Below are 11,914 nucleotides of genomic sequence, written 5' to 3'. Positions count from 1 at the left end.
GATTAGATGGAGTATATCTCTATTAATTGTATGGAGTTGCTATCAAGTAGTAGTTCTAATAAAGAGGATGGTTTAAGGAAGCTACTGCATATTTGTTATAAATAGTCAACTTAACTAATTTTTGTAATATTTTTAAATTAGTTATCTAGTTCTTATATTAAGGACATGACAAGTACTATGTTGTCAAATTATAATAATTATCAAATAAAAATTGCTGTTATATCTGAATTTCACAGTTTTTTTATTCCAATTTTAGAAATTCCATCTTCAATTCAACTCTACTAGCAAGGCAATATGTGTTTGTGTATAGATAAGTAATGTAGTTTTTTTAATAAATTATCCTTATTTTATCTTCTCTCTTTTTCAATTTTTGGTGATAGCGTTGCCTTCAAAAGCCATATAACATGTTACTGGTAGAACTGAGAAAAGTAGCAGTATTAATTATCCATTGGTATATCAATATCACAAGACACTAGTACTTGAAATGAAACCGGAAAAATTTGCTGAATCGATTACTTCGTAAGATCATTGAAATTTTAGCAGTTCATCATTTTCAACATGGCTTAAGTTAAACCATTTGATTTATTATTGGCAACCAATTAAACCACCAGTTTCTCAATTTTCACCAGTTTCACCTATTCTTATGCTTTCCCTTTCAGACCGGTTCATGTCACTGTTTGAATTGAGCCAATGACTAGTACATCAGTTTTCTTTCTCTCTCTTTTTTTTCATGATGGAACCATTAGCATCCCTTGAAGGGGTAGAAGTCTCTCCCCGCCTGAATTTTTTCCATACCTAGAGATTGAAGCCGACATCTCTAGTTATGGAACCAAGGTACTTATCACTTTTTTATCAAACTTTTTTTTCCTACACATATCTATGTTCTAGACAATTCTATTTAAGTCACTATAGAACACTAATTATAAGCAATTCTTTTATTAAGAATTCAAACTTTGGTTCTTCAAGTTATAAGAGACTAGCTTCTTTCACCCAACTATCATTGGTTAGCTAACTATCACTTCAATTAACCCGATGTTGGCACTAGCACATGAGTTTGATTGACTAGTTTGGTTTAAATTTTAGGAAAAATTAATCTTTTTATCCTTATAGTTTTGACATGTTTATAACATAGTCCCTATGCTTTGATTTAATGTAGCTCAATCCTTATAATTTTGACTCTGTTGTAATCAGTTCCTTTAACTCGCTGCAACTCAGTTCATATAATTTTATTCATTTTATAATTTAGTCCTTGTATTTTTGAAAAATAAAATTATATATCTAATAAAAGGAGGGATTAAATTATAAAATATTAAAAGTATAGGGACTAAATTACAGTGAGTCAAATTTCAGGAATTGAGTTACAACTGAGTTGAACTATGGGGATTGAGTTATATTGAGTCAAAGTATAAAGATTGAATTACAAATAAATGAAGGCTATGGGGATCAAAAGAATAATTTTTCCTAAATTTCAATACAGGGGCCAGTTGGCAACTAACTGGGAAGACATAAAAGCTACTGTGAAATCATTTTTTGGGGTCACAATCATTATCCATAAAGCATTACCATTGTAAGCACGTTTTATTTCTGGCAATAAAAAGGCGTTCTTAAGCTAATTATAGAATACTCCTTTTGTACTTATTTTTTAAAAAATGGTTGGACTCTTATTTTATCCCAAAATAAAAGAAATTGGAGAAACTTAGTGGTGCCACTAATGAACCTTTCCCGAATTTTATTCTTCATCTGATTATTGTGATTTAACTAAAGTTTGATTCTATTCACTAATTTTAGTCGGGGAATTTTTCATTTGACATACTCAGATCATTTAACTAACAAAATTAAATTTTCCTTATTATTGAAAAATGTACTCCTTTTTTTATATCTTTATTTGGAAACTGTGGCGGGTACAGTTTGGTGACCACAATAAGTACTGATAAAGAATTGCCATTATAAGTTGTTGCCTTGGAGGCCATTGATTGGGTCTTCATTACCTTTCTGCTTCCTGCCATATATTATAGTCGCTCATTAATATTTTTGTCAACCCCACATACGAAGCAGGGGATCTCAAGTTTAAATTCGCGTAAATATAGAAAATATTTTTAGAAGAATTACATACCTCCAAGTGAATTTGATAATATAACACTCGAATCCGACCTGATCAGATATTTAAAAAAAATTAAAATTAATTAAGAACAATAAATATGTAAGAAATACAATTTTCAGATGTACTATTATTATTGGTTTAAAATAATGAATACGTAAGAGATGTGATTTTCTTTAAATATACCCCTAGTTAGAGGATGAGTGAGAACGAGAATCAGCGGGAAGTAAATGAAAATAATAATTGAGAAAAATACACGAGAAAGGCATAATTACTTAGGAGTGAAAATTTAAAAAAAAAGGAAATTAAATTTTTAAACAGGTACAAAGGGTAAATTGTAAAATTTATATTTTTTCTAAACACAAGTATTTTTTTAGAGAAAGTAATTATATTTGAAACACTGTCTCATTTTTTTTTTGGTTGCTCAGAGTATCTTCCCACCTAAATAGTCATACGATATTGTTAGGCGCCAATGAGAAACTAATAACACTGTTTGATATTAAATATGAGAATGTACTGTATGTAGCTATTTTTTTTTTTTTAAATCGTAAATGCAAAGTTGGGAATGGGGCTCAGTCTGACTGGCTAGTTTGTCAGCTCGCCAGAATTTGCGGGCCAGGCTGGGAAATCAGATTCATCTGGCCTCCCCCATAATACAACCTGTGAGGGAAGAAGTGGGGCCAGCGATTTTTAGAGAGTGGGGACTGGGGAATGAAAACCCCAATAAAAAAAAAAGAGTGAACAGAAAAATCTGATTAAATTTCCATAATAGAAGCGAATATCCATTTCCAGGTGATAGGCATTAAGGTATATACTAGCTTCCGAGATAGATAACTAATTTAAAAAGTTAAAAAAATTAATTAAATTAGTTACTTATAGCAAATGTGTATTGACTTTCCTAATCCTAAATTATCATATTTATGTATATTAAAATTATCTCCAGGTGAAAAAATCCTTACAATCAATAAAAATATTTCAAAAAAAATATTATAAACTTAAGAGATGAAATTAATTGAGACATTACATTTATAATTAAATGTCATCCATTAACTGGTTCTTATATTTAGACTGGAATTAGTATCTTCCAAACTCTTCATAACTTGTATAAAGTTACACTGTATCATATAACTTTTAATGTCTAACAAATTAAATTATGGGATTGTGGTTCCAATAATTAAACAAACATACGTGAAAGGGGTGAGATGAGACATTCAATTACCCACTCTGCCATTTACACGCAAATTTAAGACGGGTGAGAGGAATAATGGGAGATCAGATCAGAGCTTGGAATATTAATATATCTTTTTTCTAAATCCCCATTAAACTATTCTGAGAACGTTATATAATCAATTATGTTGGGAAAGAAAAATCATTTTTACGTTTTTTCCCCCCATAAGCTATAACTCGTCAAAACAAGCTTTCTCCAAAACGCCCCTTGTAAGTTTAGCTTAAGTTCTTCCAATAATTCCCTCGTGCTGCTAACAGCTCTCATATTTAGTATAACTAAAATCAATAAATCATTTTTTTATAGGAGTCAACTTATAATCTATAAAGTTGAGAGTTTAATCTAGTTGTTGATGTGAAGACCTTGTTATTGAGTGATTTAGTAAATACTTATGTAAGCTCTTTCTGAGCCTGTAAGTATATTCTAATCTTAGTAAACCTTTGAAATCCAGTTCATCTAAACTTTTTTTTGTATAAAAATAATAATTTCTTTAATCATAACCATATTGGCCCTTATTCTTCATGGTGAAACTCATGTATAGAAAGTACACTTTTTACAGCATAGTAAGTCAGTAACCGATCGACGTAGGAAGTGATATGTGCATCGTCAATATTACGTCCTTATACACTACCGGCCCCTCTAAATTAAAATCGATGTAAAAAGCCATGAAGAAAATTGTGACATTAACAATGCAAATAAACAGTGCATCTCATTTCAAGTGATTTTGATTAAATTAAATAATTATTTAGCAGTTGATAATAAGATTTCTCATTTCTCAGTAATCAGTTAATTCAATTTTCCACAACCACATAACACAATGAGTCAAATTAGTTCAACGAGAAGGGCAGTGAAGTCAGCGTCATAGAATGAAGAAACGGTTCAGCTATAAGCAAGAAACTCGAACCATCCACTAATCCAACATATCCATTATTAAATTGTCATTATTATTTCTCAAATTTCCCTATGTATTTACTTATCACATTCTGCAAATTAGTGGTAATTAATTAATGGCTTCTTGATCACATATTCCACAGCATATACTATCATTTCAAATTTCAAATAAACTTTTAGATAAATTATATTAATGTCAATTACAATCTAATAATAACGATTATCTCAAGAAATTTTAATTATACAAAAATTAATCCCATTCATTAACGATTGATTAGGGCATCGATTGTGGGACGAGAGGCCAAGAAGACGTTATGATATGCCTTCTCGGATGGATGGATTGAATCCCAAAACAGATACTTTGAAGGATCGGAACATACAGAAGAATACTTATTGCAAAGAAACGATGTTTCAATGTATCCACTTCCACAGCAACCACTTTCAACCTCTTCAAACCCTATAACACAACATTATTCAACAGTAATTCATATCACATATATAGCAAATAAAGATGATGCAATGAAATATATTATACATGCCATTATTGTCAAAGTAAGAATAATACAATTTATTTCTCTAACTGGATATAATATTCAGAAAAACATAGGTATATATCTACTTTTTGTTAAATTGAGTGTGTTTAGATATCAGTCTGGATTCTGGAAGTCCAAATCCGATTTTGCAAAACCTCAATTTTATTTGAATACTTGTTTGGTTGCTTTGGCTATGCTGAATTATGTGCCTTTAAACTGACTTTCTCTCATATCAATTGGCCTATTGGCTCAGTTGGTTAGAGCGTCGTGCTAAAAACGCCAAGTTTTAAACTTTTTCCTCCCGCTTTAATATTTAAGTTCTAAAATTTTCAGTTAGTGGCGTAAGGTTCTGTTTTTGTTAAGTATTTTCTAATATTATGCTCGGCAATTGACATCCAAATATGCATTAAACATTTACAAATTAAAGAGCTATTTACAAATTAGAGACAGACAATCATAAGATTAGCAGGATTCCAAACATATATCTTTCTGTTGTATGAGTTGTATTATTTTCTTATTAATAAAGATTAACAAGATAATTAAGAAAGGGGGAAATAATAAAAATCAAATATTTTAAAAAGCAAAGGATTGTACTCACCAAAACTGTCATGCGAATGAATCATACTGTCCAGGGGACCATAAATGTCGATGTAAGAGATCTTAAGACCAGCATTAGACATGTTGAGTTGCATGAAACGTAGTTCATGTTGAAGCATAAGGTTGTAATCTCTTGCAGCAGAGGAAAACTTGTCCATACAACCTCGTTCCGTAAAGGCATCATCAGAGTTTAAGGTTATCATCACAGGCAAACATCCCATAGGAGGCAACCCAGCCACCATAAATTTTCTGCCACCTTCTGCCCATAAGTTCTGCATAATTAATATTGTGTCGCTGATAAGTCACATCCAATAAAAAAGGTACACGCAGAGACTTCATCTTACCTTTATTATAAAACACACCTTCTGAAGAAAAAAAATAGATCAGTTCTTATTGTTAGTCACCGAATGGGGTATTAATTGCAATTTTTAAAGAATACTCTATTTAATATATCATTATTTGTAACTTATATGACTTTTTAGATGTAATTCATGATATTAAATATGGATAGGTTAATGTTTATTTCATCATTTTCAGACAAAGAGTTAACCACCTCTGATCTTCTAGATTTTGCAGAGATTAGAGGTACCTTATAATAGGATCCTGGAAATATATACCTATACACACACCTATTTCCGACGTATATTGAATTCATTTCTACGGACCATCTCCATGGAAAGAAAAAGAGAACCAGTTTATGAACCATCTTTATGTGAACGCCAAATTCCTCTTTATATCGTATATTCAATTGAATATGTGCCCCCCAAAAAACAAACAGTTTCTGAATCATCTTTATAAGAACACTGAACACTTCGCATTTGTATTAATTAAATCGAAAGAATTCAAAAAAGTTATACAGATTTTTATAGCATTGTTTGGATGTATATAGCCATATAATTACCACAGCCTCACAAGTTGGCGTATTCAAGGGGTGTGGGGCAGTGGCTTTATTAGTTTCCCGGCTAACATTAACAGCACAACTAACACACACACACACACACACACATTTTGCCAGCCTGTAATTGAAATAAGAATATCTGTGTCTTTAATTTTCTTGTAATTAATATGTCATGTGACAATAATTAGACCGTAGATATTTCATTATCTTCCCAAGAATCCAAATATGTTTGTGTGGTGACCGAATGAAGCTGAATTGAAGGCAAACCTGTATGAATTCCTTGACATTTTGAAGCACAAATTGCTGATAGGCCAAGAGGTGGTAGCTCTTTCTTCGTATTGGAATTGTGAAATAATTAACAACGAAATCATTTGTGCCAGCACTTATGAAAAATACAGCCTCGTTCATATGTTTCTCAACTCTTTGCTTCCCAAGCACTTTCTCCAATCTCTTCTTGCATTCTTTGAAATATTCCAGTTGCTTTGGTATTGGAATCACACCCTGCAATTAATTAATGCATAGCAACACAAGAAAAGCCAGCCAAATGATAATAACTGAGAACCCAGTTCATAAGTGGAAAAGTTGAAACAGTTTCATGTTTCTGTATGTGTTTCTGCTATTCTAATCAAGACGACAAATTTAGTTTTCAAAGTTCACGTCATTGATTATTCCAAAGTTCATGAGTTTGCAATTTCTATTTGAATTCCAAAGTTTGGTTCCAACAATAGCGCGCACGCACACACAGATATATATATATAGGATGAAAGACGAGGATCAAAACTCAAGTTCATAATGACACATCATTGATTATATGACAGTATACTGAATACTCAGTAACTTGTCTTTACCCCTTCAAGATATTGCAGACACAAAAAACCAAAGATATATTGAAGCACAGAGACAGAGGGGAAGAGAGAGAGAGAGAGATACACTAAAAGTTGGTGTAAGTGGGTCGAAACCAGAACCAGCAGAAGCGAAACTAACTCCTGTGATAAGATCCTTGTTGCTGAGTTTTGGATCCAAATATGGCGGCACTAAATCTTTCAAACCTATATATGATGCTGAAAAGGGACACATTTAAAACCACAAAGAAGAAACAAGAAATGTTTTCCATTAGTTTAATCCAACTAATACATGCAGAAACATAAACAACAAGCGATGAAGACATAGTATAACAATCCAGAACTGCTGAAACTATATATAGATATATATTGTATTTACCAACAAAGTCAGTGCCAAGTTTTCCATTAGTGAATCTTCCTGTGGGAATCTGATTGGGAAAATCTCTGCCATAGGGTGGGAAATTGCCCTTGAAAGGTGTATTGACGAAGTTATTGTTTCCCGGGTCTACTGTGGAGTCTCCAAAGACGTATATTCCAGAGACCTTCTTGCTCAAAGCTTCGCCTGTTTGGACCGTAAAACATAATAATAAGAAGCAGAGAGGCAAAACTTGTGTAAGAGACAGTAAGGGATATTGTTTGTCAGAGCCTTCCATGTCGCCTGGATTTTTTATGTGAAGTAACATATGATTGTGGCAGGAACAATGCAATCAAAATTTATTGACATCCATATATAGCTGTGATATATATATTCATAGCTTGTTTGGTAGCCGAGAAGAGTTTTGCATTCTTTTATTAGAATGGGGCGAAGATCTTATATTTTGAGGAACAATATAATAAGTATAACATAATTAATAAGTATGAAATGCAAAGAGGTTTTAGTGTATTTTAATATCGTTATTACAGAATTATTTTTTTCCAAGTGGTTAATATAATATATGGTCCCTCAATTTTGTCTTTGTTTTGATTATTTCTTCAAATTTCAGATCATAGGTTTTGGTCCATCAAAAGACAAAATAGTTTATTTTTTCATTGAATTATAGGACCAATGTTTTAAGTGAAAAGCAATTTGAGGGACCAAAATTTATGATTTGAAACTTAGAGACCAAAGCCAAAATGAGAGCAAATTTAAGGAACTGAAAATTGTATTAACCCTGTTTTTCAAAAAATGCTAAATATTATTAAATAAGTTATTATTACCAATGCTTATTTGATAAAAACATTTTTCTTTGGATATAAGGTATCATCACTCTTAGTAAACTTAACCTTCAAAAGAAATCCATAACCATCGTTTGTTTCAGGCAATATATTATTTCAAGATCAAAAAAGCTAATATATTATTTGCGCACAAACCCTGTGGAAATTCCCTAAAAAACGGCATAAAGGCGTTTTCACTTAAAATTAGAGAACCAATATGCAGAACTGTTCATAATTTATTATTAATATTAGCAGTTCTTCAAGTCCTTTAGATGAATGATAGTGTATATATGTATTATTTTTTCCCAATTTTTAGGAGGTGGGGACTTGTGGTTGAGAAAGTTAACAAACATATTTCATATATGTAATTCAGTAATTATTAAGGAATCATGTTTGGTGAGATACGTAGAACAGGTGAAGAAAGTTAGGTACCAAAGTAGGTTTAATACATATACTTTGAGTTTGGCTTTTCTTGCATGAATGGATTTTGATGTGTTTAACTGAAAACAAACTGATATATCTATATATATCTACCCTTCTTGCTCTCAAATTTTAAGCCTTCTTGTGTCAGACAAATTGTTCAGCTAATCGTTACCTTGTTGGACTACATCATTCCAAACGCTAATATATGTGCTTCCTCTGCATAATTAATAAGTAATAATTAGTTAAAAGTGAAATAAATCTTAACATGTGAATTCTACACTAGATGTCAAAAATTTGCATACAACTCTTTCGAACAAAATTAATAGAATTTGTGTATAAATCTAGCAAATTAAATTATCTTTGTATTCAATATATATATGTCCATAATTGCTAATTTAAGTACTTGTTACCTTCATTTGGAGGTTTCAAATTCAATAATGTTCATTCCAAATAATTAATAATTCGGTGGCTATATTTGGTAAGGGTAGTTTTATTGGACGACAAACTACTACCTTTTGGGGAAAAAGTATCATGTTTTTTAATTTATGCACCTTCAATGTTCAATATATAAATTAGTTACCTAATTTATTTAAATTTTAAAAAATTAATAAAGTTAGTTATTTTTTTAAAAAAAAAACATGTGTTGATTTTTTCCCCCCAAATTACCTCATTTGGAAATTATTCTTATTGACTGCATCTATTGTCTATACAATTAATAGAAGTAGTTTGGGGGAAAAAAATAATAAATATATAAGACAAAGTGGATTAAAATCTTATATTTGGGATCAAAACTTATCTCTCAATTAGACAAAACAAAGGGAGTAATTTTGTTAAAAGAAATTCAGATAAAAATTGTTAATAACATTTTGCACATTTTAAAATTTATTTTTCCTTTTTTAAAAAGTAACCATATGTCTCTTTCTTCATTAAAATATTCCGAAATTATTTTCCCACTACTTTTTTTTTATTTAATTTAAGCTCTTTTAAAAAAAATTAAATAACATGACAATCCACTAGTAATTTCACCAGAGGATACCCACCCTTGTAGCCAATATGGTTTTACTCTAAACAATTTCTAACCAAATACCTTAAATTAGTTGTTGGCCTAACAAGGAACAAAGGCCTCAGCTATCGTCTGCAACAAAGGGTTCATCGGCCAAAATGGGCCTTATAACATAACCAGGCCCTGCTTTTTGGAACTTGGGCTTCTTTTCTTTCCGATCATTTTAATCCAACTCGGATCCTCTGCGGTGTTTACAAAATTGATTAATTTTATAATTCGAAATTCTGTGAAAATATTTATTCAAACTTATTTTTGAAAAAACAAATTTAATACTTCAATCAAACTTTTAACGTTTATAAACAAAACTACCTTTTGTTTATTGTTTTTGGTCCGACGGCGTATACAAACCTTGCAGATAAGAACGTAGATACAAATTTTAGATCAGGTGAAGGTGTTAAAAACAGTCTAATTAATAGTTAAATATTTAAAAAAATATTTTGGGATCTTTAAAATAATATTCTTGATGTAAATAGTTGACAAGTAGATTCATATTAAACTAAAGGACCACTGGTAATAAATCTATTTAAAGAAGAAAGATAGGTGGGCAATCACAGAAACATCAAATTAGATTAATATAGTTTTGGTTCAAAACATAATATTCATCAATAGCTATGTTCTAGAACTATAATTTTTTATTACAAAAAAAGAAGATTGATTCAGATACATGTACGGATAGGTTTTAATATGTTTCAACGACCACGCAAGTTCAAAATATTGATTAAAATGCAATATTGCTTGATTTTAATTAAGCCCTTTAATTTATTCCTCCTGTTTTGAAGTTGTGGTTTAGGTTTATCTATTGGCCAACCGTGTGGCTTAGATTTTCTAACATCCCCCCATCATAAGCCATGTCTTTTGCTCCAAGAAATGTTTCTTGTGGTTTCTTTTACGCCTCCTTGCTTTGCTTTTGATTTGGAATAATTTTTTTAAAGGAAAAATTGATATGCAAGTCCTTGTATTTTCTTTCTTTTTATTGAATCCCTATAATTTCCTCAATCATAGGTATTGATCCCTATATTCACCATTTATTAATTTGCAAGATAAATGACATTATGATATACTCAAAATAAAAACTACAACAAGCATTTCACGCCTTGCATATATAGCATGCAATTAAGGTTTCCAATCAAATACAGATGTCTAAAAGGAAGAGGTTGCAAGTGGAGGGAACCACCATGGCTAGGTTATTGTATTTGTGAAAAATGAAACCATAATGACCCCTATGATTGTTAGGGCTATTTTCAATTGATTTACTACATTGGATTGAGCGACTTTGTAAATTAAAACTATGTTGCTTTTTAGTAACGACATAAATCATCTTTAGAATAACTTATAAGTAATTTTTTAATTGTAATTTACAATTGAAATAAGTTTTGTCTTGACTAATTATGTGAAACATGGTTATAAGTTATTTCAACCGTGATCCCAAATAGGACCATAGTTTCTTGACAACTTTTTCTCCACTGTTTTACTCGCCAGGAATAGATACTGCGGTTGTTCTTTACTCATTTACTTGTACTTATTTATAAAAATGCTTCTGCTTTTATTTAACATCGCTTCTTCGCTTAACCGAATTAAATGGGTGACCTGGTAACTATATTTTGTGGTAGTGGTAGTCAACTCAATATATAGTTGAATTAATTTTGTCACATAAATCTAAATAAAATCAAAATAAACCGAATTATAAGTTATTTATAGAATCAAGAAAACAGTTATGCGTACAATAATTATCTTATTTTTATGTCATCTTAAGAAATTCTTTTTATTTTATATTTTGTGGCAACTTACATGTAATTTAGTTAGTATTTACATTAGCTTTAATTAACAGATAATGGCATAAGTAATAGTTCTTATAGTTGACGAAACCATAATTACCCATTAACAAAAAAAACTACAACGACCGAATTAACAATTAAGCAAAACTATCATAATTAACAAGCTAATTTTCCCCTTTTTTTAACATTAGCAAGGTTTCGACTCTTTATTTCAGCCCATGCACCATTATGCCACCCTTCTGGTCAAAGCTAGCTTACTAGCTTGATTAGGGATTTTCTAATTATTCCATTATAATATTGGTAAAGTCCTACATATATGTTCTGTAGCAAATAAAATCATTCAGATACAACACGGCTAACTAATCTAAATTTGAG

The 11,914-nt window shown here is 30.8% G+C and overlaps 1 protein-coding gene across 1 annotated transcript; it reads right to left on the bottom strand.

Moving 5' to 3' along the window:
* Positions 1-4,364: 4,364 nt before the first annotated feature.
* LOC114725002 (GDSL esterase/lipase At5g45960-like) lies at positions 4,365-7,768 on the bottom strand. Its single transcript, XM_028911462.1, has 5 exons — positions 7,464-7,768; positions 7,173-7,303; positions 6,510-6,743; positions 5,346-5,616; positions 4,365-4,671 (listed from the first exon to the last, which is right to left on the bottom strand). The coding sequence occupies exons 1-5, from the start codon at positions 7,765-7,767 to the stop codon at positions 4,478-4,480; spliced, it is 1,134 nt and encodes a 377-aa protein (XP_028767295.1). The 5' UTR covers position 7,768; the 3' UTR covers positions 4,365-4,477.
* Between the last annotated feature and the right edge of the window lie 4,146 nt (positions 7,769-11,914).

Source organism: Neltuma alba, unplaced genomic scaffold, assembly GCF_004799145.2.
Source record: "Neltuma alba isolate B1F8T4 unplaced genomic scaffold, ASM479914v2 tig00012209_pilon, whole genome shotgun sequence".
NCBI lineage: Eukaryota > Viridiplantae > Streptophyta > Magnoliopsida > Fabales > Fabaceae > Neltuma > Neltuma alba.
Note: the sequence above shows the minus strand (reverse complement) of the source record. Positions and strands in the feature narration are given on the sequence as shown.